This window comes from Aythya marila, assembly GCF_965140915.1.
Source record: "Aythya marila genome assembly, chromosome: 6".
NCBI classification, from domain to species: domain Eukaryota; kingdom Metazoa; phylum Chordata; class Aves; order Anseriformes; family Anatidae; genus Aythya; species Aythya marila.
The window spans coordinates 31620544-31646319 of NC_139047.1; the positions used below are offsets into that span (position 1 = coordinate 31620544).

The following is a 25776-nucleotide window of genomic DNA, read 5'->3' on the forward strand; positions in this document are numbered from 1 at the left end:
CACAGGGAGCCCCACACGACCCACAGAGACATGAAACCTAAATAGGGAACTGTGTGGAATTAAATCTCCTTGACCAAGGGAAAAACAGGCAATGGCTGAGGGGTCTGTAATAAACTAAAAGGGCAGAAAAAGGGGGAAAAAAAATGCCTGATGCAGGAGGGCAGGCAGCAAGGTCCATAAAGCTTGGCGGTGCTCAATGATTTCTTTCTTTCTGCCTCCACGCCAGGCCGTGGCGCAGCAATAAAAGTGCACGGGACACCCCGTCAGGCCACGCCAGCCTCCTTGCTGCTGGCGGCACAATGGGTTGTTTCAGGAAGCCACGGGCAGGAATCACACCGGCCTCTGGGAACGGCTCAGGAAGCCTCAAAAGGAGCAGCTGCAGAAAGCTGTGCCCAAAGATGCTTTTGGGAAAACTTCGCAAAGCCTCTGAGGGAAGGGGCAGGTGAGGCAGCTGAGCAGAGAGAGAGCGGTTTTGGGGGGACTGTTAGTGAATCCCTGGCGCTGCGGTTCTATTTGTAGGGCCATCGCTGGGAAGGGAGCAGGGCCGTGCCGAGCCTTGGGGCGGCTGCACAAGGACGGGGCTCCCTCTCCCCATTATCTACCCCCCGGCACAGGCTGTAGGGACAAGTGCACGGCCCCCGATAGCGCCGAGCCGCACCCTCCGGGCCAAACGAAGGCGCCTCCAAAACGCGCCCCTATAGCGGGGAGCCGAGCCGTGCCCGGCCTCCTGCCCCCATATAGGGGCGGCCGGGGGGGAGCCGTGCCGTGCCGTGCCGTGCCGTGCCCAGCCGAGCCGTGCCGAGCCGGGCACATGGGCAGGGAGGGCGGAGCTGGCGACCTGACATCAGAGCGCCTCCCTCGCAGCCCCCGGACGGCTCCGTTCGCCCTCCTGCTGCCCGGCCCGGCGCAGAGGTGAGTACGGGGAGCAGCAGGAGGAGGAGGAGGAGGAGGAAGAGGAGGAGGCGGCGGGGATCGAACCCGCGGCCCCGGGGCCGGGCGCGGCTCTGCCCGCAGGGGGTCAGCGGCACCCCCGGCGCTGCGAGCCCCCAGCCCCACGCTAGGACCCCCCCGATCCCGGGGATGAAACCCCCTCAACCCGAGGCTGGGACCCTCCTATGCCGGGGCTGGGATTCACCCGCAGGGCGTTGCGGAGGGGCTGAGGTTTGGGTTTTGCAGGAGCGGGGCGCGCTGCCCCGTGGCTGTGCAGGGCCGTGATTACGGAGCGCTCTGCCCGGGTTGCAATGGGAAACGCTGCGAGCTGGGAGCCTGCGGGGACAGCTCCGAGCACGAAGGTTTGGGGTGTGCTCGGAGCCCACCCGGGAGCCGGGGTTATCTGGGTGTGGGGCAGGGAGCTGCAGGTGGATGCCCAGCAGTGGGATGCGGCGCTTCTCCCTCGGAGCAGGGCGCGCTTGGCTTTCACTTTCTCATCAGCAGCTTTTTGGGGAGGGTAAGGACTTCTTCCAGCTCGGGAGAAATCAGGAACTGAGATATTAAAAATAAATAAATCTCAGTCCCCAGTGGGTGAGTGGGGAGCGGCTGCCAAGCTGCCTTACTTGTGTAGGGTTCCTAAAAGGCAGCAGGGTTGGATGCTCCGTGAGGTGGCTTCGGCATTTGCCCCGTGTCAGAGTGCTGAAGGGCGAAAGCTGTGAATGAGCTGGGGAGGCAGCATTCAAATAGGACTGTCCCATAGGCAAGGTGACCCGGCATGGGACTGTCCCTGCACGGTGACCCTTGCTGGGACAGCACGAGGTTGTGACATCCCCGTTTTGGGGAGAGCCTGGAGGCCTGCACTCTGCAGAGCCGGGCAGAGGATGGACGTGCACCAAGAACCCCAGGTCACTGCCGTCCATGTGCTCTAGATAAAACTGGTGCATTGGAAAATGTCTCCCATGGAGAGAAATCAAAACTGAGATGGCAAGAGAGGAAGGCCATCGTCTACAGTATCATTATCCTGCGGGCTGAGGAGATGGAGGGCTAACAAGATTTAAATACTACATCAGGCTTAAGATTTCTCCTCTCTTAAAATCTCATTTGCTATAAAACAAATGTACGGTAATACAGGATCCGATACTCACTGCACGTATTTGATTTCCTCCATAATTGTAGAGAAGAAAATGTTGGTGACTCAACAAGTCTTTGTTTAAAAAGAAAACACAGCGTGCCTCGGGAAAACATGCTTCTTGAAAGCATAATTTCTGTTTGTCTTGGGTTTTATTTTTGCTTTTTGTTTGTTTTGCTTTTTATTGTCAGGAACTATGCTTTGACTGCGACCTTGTAGCATTACACCCATAAATAGAAGCAGCTTTAGATTCATGGGAAACACATTTTTTCCGATGGTGGAAGAAGTAGGCCAGCTATGCCGGCTCTCCGGAGGGGTGTGAAAGGCACGGGCAGCCGTGGCAATGGGATGTCACGTAACAAGAATTAAAACCCACCAATTAGTTATCTAGGCATTTACCATCACCGATTAGAATTACCTCTCCTGCCAACCTCACAATGGAGACAAGTGCTAATTATTTCTAAGCTTTAAGTTACTGCTTCTTCACAGGGTCACTTCCCTTGCAGTGGATTAAGCTGTTTCCCATCTGCATCTAAGTGAAATGTAGCTTAAATGAAAGGATAAAATGTTTGGAAAGCATGTCAGTGATGTGGGTGCTTACATCCTATTTCAAAAGCCCTTAGGTACTTTGGTGCCCAATCAATTGAACATTTTTGAAAATTTTGGCTAGGGTTTAAGGAGTTCAGACAAAAACTCCTTCCATTTTTTCCAAGTTCTCAGATTTTCGCTGCATTTATCTAAAGACTCAATTGGGATAACACTTGCATATGCATTTCACTTTAGTTTGTATAAATACACCACTGTACTCTCTGAAAAATGACCTAAGAGTTCCCCACAGACCTCAGGCTAAAGGAATGGGGGTCTGTAGATAACGTGTCCACCAGAGAAGTATGCTGATCCCACTGATCATCACTAGCAGATACCAACCTGCACCTCTTCGGTTACTTAAAGTAAATGAACTTCTTACCGCGAGGAAGTTCTTGGAAAGGTGGGTGCAGGAGACAGTGCTCCAGTAGATCTCCCATTAAAAAAAAAATGCATTAAAACCCATGAAAGAGGGATCCCAGCTGGACAAAACCTAAAAACCAGACAGCACCAACTCCCTTGGTCAGCCACAGGCCCTCGGCTGTTGCGAGCACAGCGTGCAGCGCAGCACAGGATGGCTGATGGCTCAGTGGTGAAATATTTGCTGGATGCACTCGTCTAGCACATGCTGCATCACTGGGGTCCTGTGTGCATGGTGTGCACCCCTGCACCATGCTTCCCTCATCCTGGAGAACCTACCATGGAATTATTTTGTGCTGTTTTACCCAGAGGAGTTTCCTCCCCAGACACCTCTCCTGCCCATCGCAGCTGCTCAGCAGAGCAGGTATGTCCATCACATACCTTGAACCTACCCCAAAGGACGTACATTGTGTTTGGGAAAGCAAGGGCTGCGTTCATAAGGCAGCATGATCACTGTAGTCATCGTCCTTCTGTGGTTAGTTCCCAGTGAAGCCACCTATCCTCTTCTCTTGCTTTTCCTCCAGTTCCTCAGACAGTAACAATTCCTCCTTTCCTGGTGGTCTCAGCACCCACCTGAAAGAGTGAAGAAAAATAGACAGAAGCATATAACAGCTGGCCAGAACTACACATACACCACTGCTTCACAGCAAGACGTTAGCAGCTCAGTGTCCCTGAAGAAAAGGGACCGGGGGAATTCACCTCCCCAAAGTGACCAGCAAGACCCTGTGAGCTTCAGAGCTCACCGCATGCTGTGCCTGGGCTTTGGGAGGTGACAGCAGAGTCTGCAGGAGCCGGGCTGACCCCATGCTATGGGCTTCACCTCCCCGCCACCCTCTCCACCGCAGGGCCCTGTGCATCCTCTGAGTCGCTGCAAGAGGCAGAGCCAGAGATGCGAGGGCGTGCTGATCTTGGAGACCCTTCTAACAGGCAGCAATGGCCAAACCAAATGTTTGCATGTGCAGGCAGCGCAATTCCTCTGCGTCTTTCCTGGAAAGAAGTACGAGTTTTCAAACAGCCAGGGTCTGCCAGCTCCCTGGGGTGGCTGCTGGGCTCAGAGCTCGCGGCCACCAGCAGCAGAGCAGGAGCGGAGACTTTCCCCTGCTCGTTTCAGGTAGCAGCACCTCCTCCAGTCAGGCCTAGCTGCAGGCTGCCGTTAGATCTACCCCAAAAGATTTTGCCATCCATGATTTTGGCTACTTACCTGCTCTCTCTGCATTTCAGAAAGGGGAAAGCTCAGGAGCGGGTGCATCACTGAGAGATAGTCGTTAACTTGGAAAGAGCAGCAAGGCAATTAAGACCCCAAAAGAAAGCAATAGAAGCCCCCAGGACTTCGCTACAGAATTTAACGTTGCTGTAAACTGTCCCTCGATGATAAGCTGGGGAAATAACCTTCTTATTCAGGGACACATCAGCAAGATAAAGTTGTGTGTGCTATGCCTGTAGCACGGGAGACGTGAGCTGCTCTTTGGAGGCAAATTTGGGAGAGGAGAGTTTGGGGATATCTGTGACACAGCTTGGTGGTATCTGCTTAAAAGTGTGTAGTTTGGATAAAAACAGTCAGCCAAAAGTTTGTTTTCCGGTTTAGTCGAGTCACAGCCAATATTGCAAATGGGTGATTTTTCTGCCCAGCGTCAGCACTGCCCATTTAACCTCACCAGGTGCCAACAGGCTGTTGCATTTCTATAGGAAAAACGTGGCCAAAATGTCTGAGCTTGCGTGGGAAAAACCGACTTAAGTCGTTCCAGCGGAAAATTCTGGGAGCCCTCTCTCCTCCACTTTCCCCTGTTTTGAAACATGTTTTTGAGTTCTGCACATGGCAAAGAACATCCTGTGGTCAGGGACGTACCTTTGGCTTCAAAAGCCAACATCCTCAATATTCATCAATGTTTAAACCGGAGGGTGCATGGAGCGGGGGGGGGGCCAGCGCCCGCTTTGTGGGTGACCCAGAGGAAACGTTCGAGAGGAGAGGCTCAGAATTAAGGCTGTGACAAACTGGAGGGAGGGTCTAAAAAAGCAGGGCACGAGCTGTGTCCCGTGGGGTTGGACTGACCGACCGTGCGGACAGCAGGTGAGGGACCGGCCAGGCAGGGGATGGGGACGGGGACGGGATAAGGTGCATCACAGAGCACAAGTCAGCGGTGCCGTGTGGTTGTGCAAAAGCAAACAGCGTGCTGGGAGGTAGGAGCAGACGTGGCATGTGGGGGAAGCGGCGTCTGCTCCCGCCACTGCCTTTCGGGGGCTCAAATGGAAAATTCAGCTCCTCCAGGAAAACATGAAACTCATCCTCAAAGCGCAAAATGTGTCCACAGAGAAGGAGGGGGTGAATCACATGCTGTGACCTTTGGGGGTTAGAAAGGAAGCAGCGAGGGAGATTGATTCACTGGATCAAGAGACGCTGAGGGGAGAAAGCTGGGCTCTGTGTGAGCTTATGGAAGTGGTTTTAACAACTGATCTGATAAACACCAGCCCAGGGGTTCAGAGAGGGATGAAGGCACAGCATGGTGTAGTGGCAGGGGCACGCTGCAGCCCCGGGAGCCCACAGCAGGTCTGTCCCCACTGCATGGCCAGGGACAGCCTCAGTGACTGCCCGGGATGTCCCTCTCTGGCAAATGGGGACCTGGGGGACCCCGCTGCTGGCATTTCCTCATTCTTACCGCCTGGCTGGCATCCCACGGAGGTTTGCAACATTGCTTTTCTGGATGAAGCAACACAAACCGTTGGTTAATTGCATTTGCTGGTTCCTGGTTTACACTGGTGGGGAGCTAGCTCAGTCTGTTTTGAAAGGAGTAAGAGGGAAAGAGGCAGCAAGCCTGGTTTTCCCCTCTTCCTCCCTCTTCTGCAAGCCACCCACAGAGCAGACGTGTTATTTCCAGTCAGCCAGGACAGGACTAAGAGTTATCCTGAAGTGTGAGCAGAGCTGGGGTTAACCAGCTTTGGATAAGCCCTTTTATTACTTCAATCCGTGCCAATCGTAGCAGGTACATGGTACTGGCAGTGCTCTTTGTAGGGACTTTCTGGGTGTGAGAGAGACTTAAATGCTTTATTTTCCTTGGAAACAAAGCAGCTGTAGCCAAAAAGTAGGTATTTCTATGGACAGCAAGACCTGAACAGAAACTTCTGGCACTGAATGAATCTCTCCAGCTGTGACTTCTTGGTGTGTCGATTTCATAGAGAATGCCAGGCTCTGCAAAGAGGAGCTGCAGGGCTGTGTTTTTGTGGTCAGTCCGGGAGGTACAAAGGTCCGTGTCTGCAGACTGAATCACCTGGGGGCAGAGACCACTGCCATCCCTCAGCCGTGTGTGTATGTATGGGACCGTGCTCCATGGCACACAGGGAGCATCACGGTGCAGACACCAGGACATTCCTTGTGTGGAAGTGCCTTTCATCAGTGCCTTGATGAAGGAAGAGCTCTTCTACATCACCTGTTTCCTCCTGCTGCTTGACCCCAAAGCTTATTAGTGTATGTAGATAATAATCATGTGCTTTATCTCAGATAACCCACAATGCTGAAACTGAAGCCCTGATGAGGCTCTGTAAGGACATGCACCAGGTTGAATCTACAGCTACTCAAGACTCAGTTGTGGTCAGTCTAAACAAAATCTACCTCAGGGGATGACACAGAAGTGGTTATTGTAGCCAAAGTGCTGCCTGCTAAGACTCTGTACGTGATGCTGAGCTCAGAGATGAGGCTTTATGCAAACAGGAACCAGTTTCATTGTGCTGTACAGCACCATTACATGGAGCTCCTTATGAGATTGCTGCCATGTTCTTTGGCACAGTTTGACTCAGTGATATCTTTGAGATATTGTGTTTGGTTTTTTGTTTGTTTGTTTTTAATCAGAGCTATTGTAAAACTAGATTGACTTTTATCTGCTAAACGCTAATACCAAGACAGTGAAATGGATCTCAATTTGGTTTTGTTTTTCCAAAAAGTAAAGCAAAGCCTGTGCCTTGCCATGATGGGTACATCCTGGTCCAGGGTTTACAAGCCAAGCACCACCAGACTATGTATTATGGGAACCAGTGAGGCTATAGTTCTCTGCCCAGAATAACTGAAAGGGTCCTGAAAAGATGGTCTTGTTGTTAAAGACGTGGCCAAGGATATCAGGGTCTTCCCAGGCAAATGTGCTGGAGCCCTGCTATCATTGCTATCTCAGTCACCACAGTCTGTGGAGGGCGGATAACGATAGCACCAGCTTTCCATTAGCAGTGGGGTGTTATCTGAGTGCAGATTGACGTTGCTGGGAGTGCAGCCACACCTGGAGGGGCTCCTGCAGCCCTGCTCAGCCCAGAACTGCCGTCCTGCTGCAGAACCCTGCTGCATGGCAGCAAAGCTTTGTTTCCTGGCACCGAGCCTAAGCTAACAGCTTCTGCCAAACCTCAAGTGAAAAATACATCGAGTTATCCTCGCTTTTCTTCTGCAAGAGCCCCTCCTGCCCTCCACCTGGGCAGCAGAGATTTGACTGCTTCGTTTCACCCAGCTTTTGTCTGTCTGATCCCATTCTTTGGGGCAGGAGCTGCCTTCTATCCAGTTTTGGTTTGGTGCCTGGAGCTCCTGATCTTGCTCACTGCTGTCACCGCTATTGTACTGCAAATAATAGAAGTCATTGAGATGCAATAGGTGAACTGCAAGCAGTAACAAGCACAATGCATCTGGGTGCAGCATCCCCAAGCAGTGATATAAGGGTGTCATTAATAGTCTAGCTGAAGGGCAGCTTTACTTTGTATTAGATATTTTAATTACGGAACTGCTTCCCGGTTAGGAGTGAAGCTAGTTTGCTTCCACTGGGCTGCGCTTTAAATCATCCCGCAGCTTTCTTGGTAAGACACCGATCTCCTTGAACTTCACATGCCGTAACTCAGCAGGGGTGCAGTTTCCTTGATGGGGAAGATCAATAAATGAGGTTTATCCAAGGCTGCGGTATAGTAAAGCTGTGTCCGGCCCCTGTGGCTTCCACCCCTGGGTGACTCCACAGTAACCTGGGTGGGCTGGCCTGGCCGTGAGGAGCCAGCCTTGGCAGGGAGCGTTGCGGGCAGGGTTTGTAGGTAAATGTGAGCACGTTTACCCCTGGCTTCACAGGGCCGAGCCCGAGGTGAGGGGCAGGCGGCCTGGAGAGGAGCCAGGTGGCAAAGCAGGGTGCTGAGGGGGCGGCAGAAGCGGGACTGGTGGCAGGAGAGATGGGGTCTGTGTGTTCTGCAGAGATACAGAAGTTCAAAAGAACTGTTACCTAATCACAAACTCCATTTCCCGGCATCTGTTAGCCAGAGACCACGGCATTTCTCTCAACAAAATGTGTTTACTGCCATAGAGAGATTTTCTCCCCCTCCCTCACAAGAGTCTCTTGTGGCGAGAAGGCGTGAGGTGGCCATGGCTCGTGGTGGCACAGGGCCGGCGCCAAGCAGGGACAGACCCCTCGCCAGAGACCTGACGGGCAGCATATGACCGAAATAACAGCACAAAAACCCACACCTCCAGTCCAAAGACGTTCTGAGGAGCCTTGCTTTTTAACTGTTGTGGTGACTTCACAGGCTGTTTGGTTCTGTCAGCCTTTTTAATCAAAATAACAGGGGGCATCGAGGCTGTTTACCCCCCAGCACTGCAAACACCGCAGTGCATTTTCAGCGGCAGTAACAGGACGGGCAAAACACACCACAAGAAGACTTGCTTGCAGCAGGATCCACATCCCTGCAGACCCATTTCATAATCACCTGCTCTGTTACCCTGAACATTGATTCCTCTCCCCGTGGCCGGGAGCCAGAGATGTGTCTCTATTGCAGGGTAACAGTTTGTGCACACAGGTTGTTGGAAAGGAGGGGGTTGCGTAGGCAGGAGAGCCTGTTAAGCTAAACAATAGCTCTGGCCTTAGAACAAATAGTGCTGGCCACAAATAAATCTAGGTGGAGCAAGAAAGTTTCTTAAAAGAGAAGCAGTGAACTTTTGATAAAGTGCCCGATAAAAAAGGGGAAAAAAATCTTTTGAAACAGAGCTGGCGTATTTACTGTGTGGTTTTGTGGCCTGGTTGGTTGCGGATGAAGAGGACTGGCCTTGCTATGTTGCTCTCAAGCCTTCTCAGGATCAGGGCACAAGGGTTGGTATTGACCTGAGCTCCTACCATGAGGTTGTTCTTCACTTGGAGAAGTTCTGGGTGGTCTCTTCTCCGTCCTCACCTACACATTTCTTTTTGCAGTTGGCAGGCCCTGTCTCCTCTCTCACTCATTCCCTATGGGCCTTTTCTAATTTTATTCCCTCATCTTTGCAGTGGAGTGAGCAGAACTGCAGTGTGCTGTTCGGTGTATGGGCTTATACAGTGGTATAGTTGTTTTTTTTGTTGTTTTGCAGTGACTGTGATACATACAGGCTATACCTAATGCAGGTGAGTGTGCGTAGGTAGCAGCCTTGATTAACCCGCCTGACCTGACCTGCATAACCAAGTCAGCCTTCAGGCGTACAAATCCTTCCATGGGTCTGGAACAGAAGCAGAAACCTTCAGAGTGAAATATGAACAATTCTCTCTTACTCATCCAGCCCATGAGAGGAAGTCTACGTGATATGTAGAAAGCAGAGAAGAGGTGTTCTTAAAGGGGAAGAAAGCTTGTCTTTTCTTAGCACTTGTTTATCTTCCAAGAGCACTTCTTCCACATACACGTATCTTCTGACTCTTGGTGAGAGAAAAGGAGAGCAGACAGAGAATAGTGAATTATAATTTTTAAGGTCCATCTTCTGAAGGTGTTTGTAGGCTTTCCATGACGGACGGGGCTGAGAGACCAGAGATGGCAGTGGCTGTTGTATCAGAAATCTCCCTGCCTGGTAACTCAGGCTGTGTTTGCAGTGTGACTATCAGGGAGCCCTGAGCTGGTACCTGCAAAGAACTGTGGCTCTCAGATCTTTTTTTTTTTTTTTTCCTGAGTGTTTTTAACAAATTTACAGCTCATTAAAGCATACTGATAGGGCTTTTTATATGTCCATATGCTGCACTTGGCATGTGCCAGCAGTCAATTTTGGTGCTCAAGCACTTTGAATGAGGAGATCCTTCTGCACATTTCTCATAATAAAGATTGACTGTACTAAACAATTATCACCCATAAACTCAATCTTCTCAGTATTCAATCCCTTTCCCAGCTCACTTATGAGCATGTTGAACAACACAGATCCTTGGGGATATCCTTTGACAACCCATTCCCATTATGAAAATTATTTATTTATTCTTACCCTTTGTTTCCCATTGGTAACTATTCATGCAGGAGCACCCTTCCTCTTTGTACCAATATTGCTTCAATTCCAGAAGAGCATTTTCAAACGTTTTTAGAGCATTTTTAAACATAAAGAACATTTGCAAAAGCCTATGAAAAACAAAGCCTAGTGTTTTGTTTTCAGTGGTCACCCTGTCCGAGTGGTCACCTTCACTTTCAAAGACCTGCATCAGCTGTAAGGCCAGTCTGTATTCTGCCAAAACCAACTGTCTCTTTCCCAGTATTTCACGAGGCTGTTAATTCTGCTCATTATTATTATTTCTACCAGCATGCCCAATAGCAAAGCCATGTGTCCTGATACGTAAGTTCTCCAGGCCATCTCCTGAGCACTTTAAAAGTATGGTGCCACATTTGCTATTTGCCATTCTTTAAGCATGAAGGCAGATTTTTGTAGGTGACACGTCCCGTGAACAGCCTGGCAGTTCCCTGATTGAGCTTCTCCTGACCTCCAGGCTTGGCTGGCTTGCTGCTGTTGAGTTCATTGATCTGCTTAAAGCCCCTTCATGGTCTCAATATCTAATCTGTTACGGAGAGCAGAGTGTAACAGGGCAAAATTCATTAATGTTTGTAAAGCTCATCAAGATCTTTCATGAGCAAATCTCATCATATTTTAATATATTGTTTTAAATGTCATGAGTAAGTTCTCATTATTCACTGAAGAGATAAAGCAAACAGACCCAAATATTGGAACAGGCAAAGGCTGCAACTCTCTTCATTTACCACTTCTAGGATGCTTTCATTTCACCTCAAACTCCTTGCCTTGATTCTGCTCCCACAAATCAAAAGCACCCCTTGCCACTCCCAAATGTGGGCTTTGAGATCCCCCTGGACTCCAGGGCTTTCAAGAAGATCTCCCCTGGTTCCTTGGGGCTCCAAGAGCTGCCATTGCTGGTGGCTGTTAGGATTGCTCTGGCTTTGTAGTGCGAGGTGAAGAACCACAAAGGACAAATGAGTGCAGCCAGCAGGTGTTTGATCACTCAAACCAGGGAAACTCGTTCCTAAAACCATCTCCGTGCGGTGTCTTGTCCCCCTCCAACGGTGGCTGGACATTACTGCACACATGCTGGCAGGTTTAGCAGATGGGTCCTGGGCTACTGGGACCCAGAGCTGTATCAGGGATTTCCTTCCTTGCCCAAGACCTCATGCACTTCTATTCATGCGGCATAACTACATTTTCCCCTTGAACACAGCTGTGGTCTGGGCATCTGCAAGAGCTTCACAGTGAACTTGCATTTCCCCTTGTTCTTCTCCCCAGGATGTCCGGAGGAGACATGGCCAAACCCCTCCTTGGCCACCGGAGCGTGGAGGGTGACCCCACGGCGCCTGCAGCCGGCCGCACCATCGGGGTGCTGGGGAGCGGGGACTTTGCGCGGTCGCTGGCTATCCGCCTGGTGTGCTCCGGCTTCAAGGTGGTGGTCGGCAGCCGCAACCCCAAGCGCAAAGCCGGCCTCTTCCCTTCTGCGGCAGAAGTCACCTTCCAGGCTGAGGCGGTGAAGAAGACGGATGTCATTTTCGTGGCGGTTTTCAGGGAACATTACTCCACGCTCTGTGACCTGGCCGACGTGCTGGTGGGCAAGATCCTGGTGGATGTCAGTAACAACACTGAAATCAACCACCACAAAGAGTCCAACGCCGAGTACCTGGCCTCCCTGTTCCCAGCCTGCACTGTGGTCAAGGGCTTTAACGTGGTTTCTGCATGGACGCTGCAGTCAGGTGCCAGGGATGGTAATAAGCAGGTATTGTTTTCTCCTGGCAAGGGCTAAATCCACAGTATTTCAGCAGCTGAGGCCTGACTTCAACAGTAAATGGCCTGAGGCTCCCGCAGGTTCTGCATTTCTTTGCTCAGAAATGAAATACCCCACTTACTCCTTGCTTTGTAGTCTTTGAAGTCTCTGTGTAAGTGAAAAGTACTATTTATTTGTCTGCTTATCTAAACACAGACAGTAAAACAAACTGGTGGTGCACACATGAAAGGAAACCCGTCCAGGAGAGAGGTCCTTGGCAGCCACAGTAAATCCCCATCAGAAAGCCTGCCAAGAAGCAAGATGCTTGGTGATAACACAGGCTTCCTTTAGCATAGCAGCCCTCCCGCCACACTCGTTCCTGCAGCCTGATCTCTCTTTGCCCTGTGTGTATCCTTCCGTTTGTTGCAGGTCCTGATCTGCTCAAATAACCAAGAAGCCAAGCGCACCATTGCAGAGATTGCTCAGGTCATGGGATTCACCCCCGTGGACATGGGCTGCATGTCCTCAGCCTGTGAGATCGAGAACATTCCCCTGCGCCTCCTGCCAGCCTGGAAAATCCCCATCTTTTTGTCTCTGGGGCTCTTTCTTTGCTTCTTCACGTACAACCTGGTGCGGCAGGTCATCCACCCATACATCAGGGAGCAAAAGAACAAGTTCTACAAGATACCCATCGAGGTGGTCAACACCACGCTGCCCTGCGTGGCCTACGTCATGCTGTCCCTCGTCTACCTGCCTGGCGTGCTGGCAGCCTGCTTGCAGCTCTATTATGGCACCAAGTACCGGCGTTTCCCGGATTGGCTCGACCAGTGGCTCCAGCACAGAAAGCAGATCGGCCTCCTCAGCTTCTTCTGCGCTGCCCTGCATGCCGTGTACAGCCTGTGTCTGCCCATGCGCCGCTCCCACCGCTACCAGTTAATCGAGACGGCCGTCAAGCAGGTAACGTTGGCACCCTCCAGGTGTCAGCACCCCTAGTAATCTTCTGCACACCTCCAGATGTCGGTTAGCAGGTTTCCTATCTCGGCCTTTGCACTCACTTTCCAAAGCACGTGGGGGAAGGAGCTGTTATCTCTGTGAGCACTTCTCTCACGAGGTAACTGTGCCCCGCTGCGGCACGCCGTCCACGAGGCACACACCCATCCGTCCACACTGAGGACCAGGCACACTAGCGGGATGTTGTCCAGGTGTTTGCAGCCAGGTTTAGGATCAAAATCCCTTATGCCAGTGTGCCAGAGGAGCATAAAGAAGCCTTTGAATCGAGCATTGCCTAGCACCTGGCTTGCCTGAGATTAGATGTCCAGGGGAATCCCTGTTTGCTCGCACTGACGGTCACAGCAGATGCCTGCTGGAGAGACCAAGCCATAACCCTGAGGATTTGTTTATGTAGGAGGTGTGTCCTCATTACAGTGTGCCTCCAGGAGCATAACAAAATATTGGTGAAGAGCTGGTCATAGTCTAAGGGAATGAGGAAATGTAAAAGTACTTTATTGCCTTGTTGAGGCTCTCGGCAGTGTTTATCCAGCGTGGGATTGCCAACCTTCAGGCAATCCAGCCAGCTCTGGAGCCTGGCAGTGCCATGGATCAGTGTGACTGCCCTTCCTCTGCCCCTGGCTTCTTGCTGCTCCTCCCTGCTTCTCCTGGGATGGCAGAAGAAGCTTTGTGCAGCTGAGAGGTGAACCAGATCGAGGAACTGCCCCCAAGCCAGTCTCCTTTCTGTGCTGGGATATTTTCCAAGCGTTCCTCACTGCGGCCACCCAAACGCTTATCCCAGCACAGAGGAGGGAAGGGGCTGTGGAGGCAGCTAGGAGCAGGGTGGCTGGTTTTGGCAGCAGTGCCTGCTCAAAATATCCATCAGATGACACCCCCAGCCTCCCAGTTCCAGCCTGGCACAGGCCCTTCTCGATTGCCAGTTGCACATTAATCTCGGGCAAGCATCCTCTGTTCATTTCCCTTCTACCTCCTGTTTTCTAGCAACATCTTTGTTTAGTAAATTAAACCCATTTAATGGGCTAAAGAGGATGGTTCTAAATGTTGTTCTCTGCCATGCAGCATAAAGCCCATCTTCCTTTCCATTAGCATGAACAATTTCCCCCCCTAAAATGCACTTAAAATGAAGGTTATTAGGAGACTGCTGCATATTCAAGCATCTGTATTTGTTTTCATGGCTTTAAACTGAGTTCTTATTCCAATTATCTTTCCAAATGCAACTTTGGGGCTTGCTGCTGTGGTTACAGGCTGTGGGAGCTGTGATCATCCAGCAGTTCTTCCCAGCAGGCTTCAAATCTGACCTAGCTGGGACAAGCAGCAGGGGGATAAAAGAGCATTTTCACACCTCCCAAAAGGCAGAGGCCAGTAGCACCGGAGGTGGGTCTAGGAACCAGCGTTCATCCAGGGAATCTGCTTCCAGAACCCAAACGAATACAGATAAAAATCAATTCCTCTATTCCTAAGCGCTCCATTTTAACGAAACTTCATTGTCATGCCAGGCTGTGGAGAAGAAGATGAATATCTGGGTAGAGGAGGAAGTCTGGAGGATGGAGATTTATATCTCTGTTGGAATAATTGCCCTGGGCTTGCTGTCGTTACTTGCCATCACTTCACTTCCATCCATCGCAAACTCTCTCAACTGGAGGGAATTCAGTTTCATCCAGGTAAAGTTGACATTTGCCAATGTCACCAAGTGATTCTGCAGCCAGGGTCAGGCCCTCACACACCACAGAGGGCAGGGGTCGGCCTGCCATCCCCGCGCGTGGCCACCTCTGCCACTCCACACATCCCTGGTCGGGATGTGAGCCCGGCAGACACCTCGGGGCAGCGGGATGTGGTGTGTCCTGGAGACCACCCCGCTGTCACGCAGGATGCGTGCCGTCTGCTGCTGTGTCAGGGGAAGGGAAAATGTAACCCATCGTGTGCGTCCACGTGGCGCTTAGTGGTGAGCTTTGCAAGAGCGAGTCTTTAATGTGCTGGCTGAAATTCTTCCTCACCATGCTTCTAGCAGCATTAGCCAGAGATCCTGAGCAAAACCAGCCTGGACTTTGCCTGTGGGATGTCCCCATGCAGAGTCCTTGAGGCTCCTTTCCCCCTCACTCTGTGCCCCCGAGGAGCGCTGCTGTTCACAGGTTCACAGCTAAAACGCCCCTGAAGTCACACAAAGTAGAAAGGCAGAAAGCCTCGGGGCAGTTTAGAGAAGGCAGGGTTATTCCCTTCTGTGCTCAAGGTCCCCCGGGAGCTGGCCGTGTGTCAGCCATGCCCAGCAGGCTGGAGGTGCTGCGGGGAGTTTGCAGGCAGATAACAAGCCAGGGAGACAGCTGGTGCAGGACACAGATCCGAGTGATCAGTGAAAAGTCCCCGTCTTCTAAAATGTGAATTAGGGCTATAAGGGTAGTTCTTCTTTCTCCAGATTTTCTCAGTGGTTTAGGAACCTTCTTCCCACTTGCAGAGATGTCCAGATCCCCAGAGTGACCTGAGTACCCTGTGTGGGACATTCCCAAAAGCTCCCAGCACAGGGACACACATGGAGCCAGGCTTCAGGCTAACAGGGATAGCAGGAAATAAAACTTCTAATACCCTCTGCACTTGAGACCAAATTCACCAAATTCAGAGGCCTAAATCCCGTGATTAATTGTTCCTCCTACACTGCCGCTACTTAGCCTGCTCCACGTTTCGGGTGATGCTGCAGTGACCAGCGTGGCACCCAGCACACACAAACCCCATGGGACACATCCCCCAACACCTCCCCTGCGGAGCCTCTTTACCCGTGGCACCAGTGCACGCCCAGGGATTAGGGGATGCAGGGTTAGGGCATGCGGAGGTGCAAATCTGTCACTCATTCTCCCCTGCTGAAGCTCTTCAGCTGCACATAAATAATTCAATATTCATTAGAGCAGGAGTTTGAAGCTTGCTCTCCCACAAGTGCCCTGATCTCCAAGCTAGCAAGTCAGTTAGGGTTTTTTGTGGGTGTTTTTTTTTGGTGTATTTTTTTTTTCCTCCTATCTTGCTGTGGGCTGGTGAGTAATTATTTACACTGCGTAGAAGAGCCTCACCTGGAGAGCTCGACCCCAGGAGATTGTCCCTCGGGGAGAATAGAGATCTGACTTTAAATATCTCTTTCAGACCGGACAACGGGAGCATATTAACGCTCACCATCACATCTCAGGGGAGGGCTGCAGCCGCCGAGACAGTGGATAAATTCCTGTCCTGGCTTAGGCATCTCATACCAGGAATCCCAAACGAAGGGAAAAACTTCCTTGCAGGCTGGAGTGAGCTTTTGAAGCTTCCTGCATCTCCCTCTGGCTCCCCAGGCAGCTCTCCTGGTGGTGCTGGCACTGTGTCATGTAACACGTACATTGTCTCCTACCCGTGCACCTCACACAACTGTCACATCTCTGCCCTCTGTGATCCCTTCCCAGCTCTCTCTAACGATATGTCAGCAGTGGCACCAGACAAATACGTGACACTGGGCTCCAAAATAGCTCTTGGCTGCCCCACGTAGTGGCTGCCTGGCTTAGGACATGGAAATACCATTCAGAGCTCTTTCTGTAGGTGCGGGATGAGGCATGGCAGCGCTACACAAGCCCCCAGCTGAGGACATGCAGGAGATGCACGGGTGGCATTGTGCCTGAAGGGGAATACAGGTCTCCTAGCATGTTAGCTTCCAGCTCGTTAGTTTTTGTTTTTAATTAGAAATACTTTATTATTTTTTTTCTTCCATAAGTTGGTGATACTTTTCTCAAGTAAATGAATTGGAGATAGGGGTGCTGCTCAGGACATCCAGCATGTGACCCTATTACAGTGCATCAGAGGCATCGTGGCTTCCCATAGAAAAGGGAGTAACTAGGTAACAGGAATGATTCGTATGCAATTCAACTTATAGGAGACATTTTTAATGTTCCCCAGCGATTTACGAATCCAGTCTAATTGGCGCAGAAGTAAAACATGTATGATTGCCTTTACCTCCCCACCCTGAAAAGTCCTCCTGAAATCTGAAGGTTGAATTGACCTGGTTTCTTGCTTAGCTCCTGATTGCAGGATACAAAGAATCTGTCATCGGACCCTTTCTGGCGTTCCTGTCAATGAAACCAGAGCCAGAGCCAACTTCCACACAGCTAATGACTTTTTAGGACTAATGGCAGCAGAAATCAGAAGCGTATTTGGGTCAGGAAGGGGTCTTTTGCTTCGGATGCTGCACTCATTTCTAAATGAGCCACGTGTGACAGAGTCACCTCTGCTGATGCATTGCAGGGAGCCTTCCGGACACTGAGGAGATGGAGGAGAGAGAAAAATCAATACAGAACAGAAAATGCATGCCAAGCCTGCATTAGGAAGATGCCATCCTCATACAGCCATCACTCTGAGGGCTTTAACACCTTCCCTGGCAGGCGGCCCCATATTCCCCACGCTGTGACAGTGCAAAAATCCCTGTTTAAAACATTAAAGTTTCACAGCCAGGAGCTACGTGGAGAAGACAAACAAGACCAGAGCTTCCAAACTCTGGCTGTGTCAGGGCAAGGCATGTGGACAAATCAGCCCTAGCACGGGGCTCAGAGCTGCAATCTGCAAAACTTTTTTGTCTTCTCACGTGCCTGCAGCTCGAGCCCTGCCCTGTGACAGCCTGCTGGGTGGCTGCAGCTGTGGGGCCGGTGTGCTCTGCAGAGCTGCCAGCCCCGTGTCCAGCTGCCAGCCCCGTGTCCTGCTGCCACCCACTTCCCCCAATTTCTTACCAATTAGCTTTTTTGCTCCACGTGACCCACCGCCTGCACACAAGGCTGGGTCACCACGCGGCTGTGATGCTGTGGTGCCTCTCATCATACTAATTTCCACTTCTGCTCTTCCCTGCTGCCAGCAGCAGTTGAAAGAGAAACTGCAGAGGAACAAACTAATTATCTGCAGCTCTGCCACACATGGAGCCCCGGACGGACTGACCCCAAAGGCCACCCGTGCTGCCCGGTGCAGAAAGCACCTGCTGCCTTCAGACTGCACTGTCACCTCTCTCCCTGCCCCGTTTTACATCTGTGCTCTGCCAGATTAGTCTCACGCTGCTACTTCCAGCCTCTTTCCACCCAGGGATGTTCTGCCTGCTGGAGGGAAGCTAAGAGTCAATAAATGATGGATGAGCCACGGGTCGGTTCCCACTGTTAGGAGCGTTACCTCTTTCAGCTGCAATCGTGACACGTTCCAGCAAACACCTTCATTTTCCCAGTGAAACAAATCTTGACCCTGTTCGGGTTTGCTGCCTGTTGTTACTTGGGTTTAGGACTTGGATGTGGCTTTGGGGAAGAAGGCAGCCTGGAAGACAGGGTGGGGATGCCCACAGGACAAGGTTCAGCTCACAGGGCTGCTGCTGGCTCCGGGGACGACCTTGAGCAGTGCTCAGCTGTGGCACGGAGAGAAGAGCTCCCTAACTTGGCAGGGTGCTGGGAGGGTGACATCTTGGCTAGGCTTACAGGCACCCACATGACGGCCTGATAGGTGCTGTAAAAGTAAAGTACATTGATATGGGGCATATTTTAGAGCTCTCCTTTCCCTGCCCACCCAGTTCTCTCAGCTGCCGAAATAATTTGCTGCAAAAGGTGGAAGAGACTTGATCTAGCTTGTTGTTAGCAGCACGGTGCACTTTAAAAAGTTATCTGGGTTTTAGAATGGTTTGTCAGTGACCACAAACAGGAAGGGATGTTTTGAAAGGAGACATTTTCCAGCTGAGATTCTTTTTTTTTTTTCAAGAGAATGTGACAGGTCCTTCCTCCTGTTTGCCCCGATCTCTGCTCTCCCTGCTGTGCGTTCTTTCCTGGACATACCTGCAGGGAGACAGCATTTCTTGCTCATCTCTGATTGCAGCAAGCCAGGGATTTCAACTTCTAAAGGCTTCCTTCCCTAAGCTGGGGACATCAACAGCGTGTGGTGAAATTTTTCCTATCTGGGCATCTTGAAGGTTGGTTGTTACACAGGCTGAGACCAGACAGTCAAAGCTGGGCAGCAGACACACACATTTGTGCACCACAATTTTGGATGCACATTTTTCTTTGAAAGCACAGCCAGCAGCCCTGGGGAGGTGGCAGAGGTGTGTGGCTGGGGGGACCCTGGCAGCTGGAGCTCAGCTCGGATCAGATGAGAAATAACTGAGGGGACCAGTGGTGATTGCCAGCTGGCAATATTCAGGCAAAATGTTGTCTCTGTGGATGCTCGGAAGCCAAAACCTCAGCTGAAAACAGAGCAAGTTCAAGGGGCTGAGTCCTTGCTGCCTCCTTCAGTGGATAAAGGGCTCTTGGCTCCCAGTTCCAAGGGTTTAGTCCATCACATAGCCTCAGGGTTCAGCTCATGAACCAACACACATCTCTAGAACAGAGAAGGAAACCCATCAGGGCTGTTGCTCACCTGAGACAGGAGCACTTCAGTTTCTAGCTCAACCTCAGCACGCTGCAGTTTTCCTGTAGGTGCCAGCAGTTACCTGCAGATCTCTGCTAGGCTTCACCGACTTCTGACAGTGCCAACTGCTGCTGGGTAGCTGCGATGCTGTGCAAAAGGTGTGTGCTTTCCCTGGCTGGCCAGCAGCCCCTGGCCATTGCCAGCCATGGCAGAGCCAGTGCATTTGTGAGCTCCCCACAGTTACGGGCTCAGCGGGTACTGGGGCTAGGGCTCACCCCTCGGCTGGGTCAGCAGCATTTTCCAGGACACTCCTGCTGAACTAGTATCACACTTAACCTCTGATGAGAAAAAGAAAAATGCAGGCTGGCACACTACCCATGAAAGATTTCCAGTAGCATTTTATTCTAGCAAATAAAACCAAAAGATGGAAATCCTCATTGCTTTCTCCGCACTGTGTACCCCTACAGGTGAAAATACCAGGTCTTTTGCTAACCCGTGTGTGTTTCTCTTCCTTTTAGTCCACCCTTGGATTTGTTGCCCTGCTAATCAGCACTCTGCACACCCTCACGTACGGATGGTCGAGGGCCTTTGACGAGAACCAGTACAAATTCTACCTGCCTCCCACCTACACCCTCACGCTGCTCGTCCCATGTACTGTGATCCTAGCAAAGGTTGTCTTCAGCCTGCCCTGCATCCACCACAGACTCGTGCGAATCAGGAGGGGCTGGGAGAAGGGGAGATACGTGAAATTTGTTCTGCCCAGTGCAACAGGGGAGTATTCGAGTGGGGAGACCTCTAGCCACGTCTGACAAAGCGCCGGGGCGACGGCGGATTTCAAAGCACTATCGACATTTCTATAAAGGTGTTTCTTTTTCTTAACTATATGTATGTTTTGGTATAATTATATTGTGGGTAAAGAAATAAAATTTGGTGACTTTAGAAAATGGGCTACCATGAAGGAGTTTAGACGGTAGTGTTTAAGTGATATTGCTGGTTTGCTAGGACAAATGTGGCCTTAAAAATCACCGTGAAAGCTGAGCTAGCAGCACTAATACACAGAAAACTGATGGATTCTGCCTCTGGTGGTGCTGACTAGCAGCTCTCCATACCAGTACTTCTCTGTTGCTCCCCTATCTGCTATCATAAATGTCAATGCTTTTGTTCTTCTTTTACATATGAAGGAACACGGATTTTCTGGGCTTTATGATAGCAGAGACATCCTGCCTCTTCAGAGTCTGGATCAGTGTAGGTAGTGAGGTTTAGAAACACAAATCAACTCTGGATTTGGTCCCCTCACAGAACTGTGTAGCCGTGTAAAAGCAGAACAATATCTGTGTTGTGTAGTGTCTGCAGATTTTAGTAAAGCTGTCCAAACCTGACCGCAAATCCAAGTATCCTGCTTCCTCAAATAGAGCCAGCAGTTCTGGTCCCGTAAGCTGTGAAGAGAGTTACCAAAAAGACCTGCAGCTTCACAAAACTTCATGGAGGAAGCCAAAACCTTATGTCAAATAATATGGTGAAGGTTTTTTAAATCATAGTCACCTGAACGTGCCCATTTACACAGACAAAACAGCAGCTCTAAACCCGCTGGTTTCACTAGCAGTGATAAGGTCTTTGAACTGTCTTGCAAAAGGATCAGTGAGTTCTTGGCCACAGCATGAAAACACAGGAATTGCACGTTTGGGGCACCATCCTTCATTGCCTTGCACCTGATGAAGGCACTTTCTAAATCACAAAGCTTTTCTTCTGACTTCACACACACACTTTGGATGAGGTATGAGGCAATGAAGAATTCCATCCTAATTTAATTTTATACCTCTCACTTCCTATCCCTTCAAGCCCTTGCTCTTTATCAGAATAATCCTTTAGCTTTTGGACATCCAAATAGAGAATGGACGGCCATTCACAAAAGCTCAAGCAACCAAGATGACACTAGAGGACTACCTCAGCAAGGTCAGGCACAAGGGCATGGCTGTAACAGCCTCATTTTCCTACAGCAAAGTAAAAGACACCACTCAGTGTTCAGCATTGCTTTGAAAAACAACTGTCAGCACCAAAAGAGGCATTTGTGGGACCAGAAAGCACCTGTTACAAGACCAGTTAATACAAAAAGTAAAATATGGATTGATTCTGGGGCAGATAGGCTCTTCTACAAGCCAACACTTTCTGTAACCAGAATGATTCAAGGACAGAGGAACTTCAAACTTCCCTGTTTAGTCTCAAATGACAACCGTGAGCAATGTTCTCCAAGCACTGCTCAAGCTGCCAATGAAACGGAGGGGTTTTAATTTGCGTAAGGCTTACAGTAAAGTCTCCAAACACCACTTCTTTTCACTGAACAAAAGGAAATCGGCATGAGGGAAATGCCAAGTTTTCACAATCAGCTGATTTGATTTATTTATTTTGGCAGCACAGGGAAAGCAGCAGTCTTTTCCTCCGTCCCTTTCAGGAAGCTGCAGTTATTCAGGTTTTCCCATTCACCTCCAGAGCCCAGCCCAGATCAGCACCTGATCAAATCACTCACCAAGCAGATTGATTACCCAGCGCTGGTTATTTGTGGTTGAATGGTAGCCTAAGCTTCCACACGGATTTCAGGCAGTTTCACATGAGTAAAATCCCACCCACTCCAGCTTAACTCATGTTTGAGGGAAAATTGGATTCAGCAAGCTTGTTCCTAGTCTTCTCTTCCGTTTCACCATCGAGCAAAGTCAACATAAAAGCACAAGTTTGCACATTTTCTGTTTACAATAAAGTATTCCAATGTTTGGATCTTTTTTTTTTTTTTTTCCCTTTTGGCCAAGCTTATTTTCACATCTTTAGGTCAGGCAAACAGAAGAGTAGGAAGCAAGGAATGAGTATTACACAGGCTTCCAGGGGGAAGGTGTGGTTTTATTGCGAGACTCTTGAAGGCTAAAGACTCACCTTTTTGCCCAGCACAAGTGAGGATTGCTTTGTTTACAAGATTTTCACACCCACATGCCCCTTCCCACTGATGGCAAAGAGACAATTGTCACGAGCAGGAGCTGGCTGTGTTGGTGAGGCAGCACAGTGCTTTCCAGACAGGTCCCAGCCCTACGGACAGTTCAACACTCCCACAGCATCTAAAAAAAGGCCGATCGGGTGCCTTGGGGTGAGGCCCCGTGCCAGGCCAGCACTCTGGGCAGCCACTCAGCAGCTCTTTAAAACCTGAAACCTATTCCTGTTACTGCAGAGCAGCATTTCTGCTGGTACCCTCTGTAGGCATCAGGTCTCTAAAACCTTTGACACACCAGTTTGGATAATTGATTCTGATTCTGGAATACTGAAAAGCAATTTGAGGTGCTTTTGAATTCCCTATGTATCCCTTTGTGGAGAGGGGATTTAGTGAGGTTAGCAAAAGATTTCCCAATTAATTGTTTTTAGTACATTCTGTCTCTCTATGTATATAAGGACATACACAAACTTATATTACTGCAGAGTATATAGGTGGAGTGTAAATTCTTTATATTTTTATTTTACTGTGTGCCTCTGGGAAAGGTAAGAACCAACTGAAGAGCTGTAAGAGTAAGGCCAGTCTTAATCACTGGCTTCTTTAATTATATAAAAGATATTCTGAACAGGTCCATAAAATTATATCAGAACTCATTTCGTTTCTTCTCCATCGCATTTCCTCCACAACCACCCCAACAATACCATTACTTTAATGGCAGTAGTAGAGCATAGGGTGATTATCTGGAATTTAACACTAAGAAATGAAACACTCAGGCCAGCAGCTCCTTGCTATCAGGAAAATAAGTGAAAACTGAGCTTTGCTGTGACCCAGCATGCCAGGACCCATGTTAGGGAGCTACGTATGCACGCAGGAGGTCACCAGTGGGTGCAGACACACGTCAGCCAGTGCTATTGCACAGCAGCACGGGAACAAATGAGCTTAATTCACTAAACTGAAAGTCCTGTCGATACCGAGTTCAAGGAAGAGGGAGTTTCCAGTGAGGTTTGTGGGACTGGAAAGGTAAAAAAAGGAGTTTTAATGTTATCATTTTGTTCTCCGTTTCTTATATCACTTCCTCGTAGAAGTGGCATGCCAGATCAACCAACTTCTAGATCTGCAGCGTTGCATTTTAATGAGCTAATTTGTAACTTGATTTTAATGAGTTCATTTAAATGCCTGTGCTGAAGCTTAACCTCTGCAGGTACAGTTCTCTCACTCCCTCTGTTTTATAATACGAGGCTTTTAACAGTCCAATCGGTTTCTTGCTCTTCAGGGATTTACTTACAAAATGACATATCAAGCTACAGTTAAATATTTAGGGTAATGCAGTTGCTTCAGCATCTCTGTACAGACTATTTCCTTCAGTTTCTCCAAGATGGTCAGCACAACGGTGTGAGCTGCTACAGGCAGCCCCAAAAGTCTGCTGTACCCCTGGGCTTCACATTTCCTGCACTGAGCTAGTGGGATCCGCAGGCTGTGCCTCAGCTTTGAGGAACAAGATTTGTTGCAGTAAGACAATTTTCTTTTACCTGTTTATTGCATCCTAATAAGAAGCATGTTTTTCAGAACTTCTGCACAAGGTTTTTTGTGCCAGTCAGGGCCGCCCTGAAGTTAAGCATGCAATAAACAGCAGGAAGGTGCCATCTGTGTCTGGGGCCAGTTCTTTTTGGCAGAGCATGCACAGGAGTTTCTTATTCAAAGCCTAAAAATAGCTGCTGTGTGCAGGCAGTCGGGAGGATCACATAATACACATAGCATTAGAGGAATCTTTCAAAGACTTGAAATGGCACTAGAGCCATTCCCCTGGAAAGATAATCTGCTTTGCATTTAGAAACCTCAGCAGTGGAGGACCCACTGCAGCTGCTGTTAGCTGGTTACTTACTCTCGTTATCTGTTTCCCTGTGTCTGATCCACAATTAGCCAGCTTCAGCTGCTGCCGTCCCATGCCAGCCTGCTGGCTTAAAGAGCTGTCTACAGTTGGATGTCTGCTTTTAAGTAGCTGCATTATTCAGCACTCTGGAAAACAAAGATACTATGCAGATACTAGGATTTAAGCCTGCTTTCTGCAAGACCAGGTTCCTTTTATTTGAGGGGTGGGGAAGTGTGGAGAAATTGCCGTAATACTATTAGGATATGGGGTTTTCACTTCTAGGTTGCTTCTTTGACTCTAAAAGCAACAGATGTGCTCCAGTTGGACAGACACCAAATACATGTACATGTACAGTGTCAAAGGTGTGACCTCAAAGTAAGGTCAAAACCAGAGCGATACCATACCTTCCATTTAAAAAACCTCCATCCATGGAAGAAAAAGGGCTTCCCAAAATGGCCTTAAAGAATATGTTTGGAGTTTTGAAAAGTCAAGGAGAAAAGTAAGACACCAAGAACCTGTTTTCCTATGCTGGCCCTTGGCCCTGTAGGCTCCCTGGGCTCCAGGTTAGAAAGCAGAATTAAACCTTCCCAAAATGCGAAATGAGGGCAGACAGACGCAGTTCTTGCAGCCCTTGCTGACGTTGATGGTACACAACACCATGTCACCTGCCAGAGGGCAGAACTGGACATACAAAGATAAATTCTATTATTAACCTGAACTGTCACACTGAGCTCTTGAACGCGTTCACTGCCGGCTGAAACTTGCACCCTTTTGGCCTACTACAAGAGAAGAATCTATCACTATCAGACGGAGAGGATGTTAGCAAACAAAAAATACAATCCATATCTGATCAAAAAATACCGTATCTACAGGAAGATGAAAGTTTTATGCTCCATCCTCTCCCCCGCTGCTTCACCAGCCCAAACACCCACCTCTGCTGCCAGCTACCCTCCAGGCGTACCACGCTTCCAGAGGAGGTCCTGGTCTCCTGCAAAGCAGAACTGGGTGCTGAGCAGAAGGAAGAGAAGTGAGAATAACACCTTGCAGACAATGTGCACCACAGTGCTGCCTGCACCCACGCACACAGAAGTCTTCTCCCACAGACGGCAGAAGGCAGCAGTCGCCCATGCATCTCCTCCAGGCTCTGAGCGGCTGCTGAGGGTTACGGGGACAGCCTGGCACCGAGGCACTGCTCCTAGCACACCAGTGCTACCAGGGCAGAAGAAATGAGCAGAAGCAGCAGCCCAAATCAGAAGGAAGGCTTGATGTCACCCACTCTCTCCCCATCGCTTACTTCCCTCTTCTGCAAGCAGGATGATGGGAATCTCAGCAGAAAGCTCAGTCACGCCTTGTCCCTGTGCAACAATCCTAATTTACCCTCTTAACCAGGCACCATCCATGCACACTTCAATCACTCGAAGCATAAAGCTCTGCACAGTGCTTGGGTCTGGGCTCCACAACTCATATCCCATCTCAGAAAGCATGGCCCGGAGAGCACGGTGCCAGGTTCTCCTCA

At 49.8% G+C, this 25776-nt stretch overlaps 1 protein-coding gene across 4 annotated transcripts; it reads left to right on the plus strand.

Annotated features, from left to right (window-relative positions):
* Positions 1-332: 332 nt before the first annotated feature.
* Positions 333-22269, plus strand: STEAP3 (STEAP3 metalloreductase). 4 transcript variants are annotated; one of them, XM_082763529.1, is made up of 5 exons: positions 333-442; positions 11571-12051; positions 12469-12996; positions 14544-14708; positions 19938-22261. In XM_082763529.1, the coding sequence occupies exons 1-5, from the start codon at positions 399-401 to the stop codon at positions 20226-20228; spliced, it is 1509 nt and encodes a 502-aa protein (XP_082619655.1). In that variant the 5' UTR covers positions 333-398; the 3' UTR covers positions 20229-22261. The 4 variants fall into 4 exon arrangements, with proteins under 4 accessions (XP_082619655.1, XP_082619654.1, XP_082619653.1 ...); XM_082763528.1 differs by lacking the exon at positions 333-442 and adding an exon at positions 677-912 and having other exon boundaries at positions 19938-22260; XM_082763527.1 differs by lacking the exon at positions 333-442 and adding an exon at positions 969-1447 and having other exon boundaries at positions 19938-22262.
* The last annotated feature ends 3507 nt before the right edge of the window (positions 22270-25776 follow it).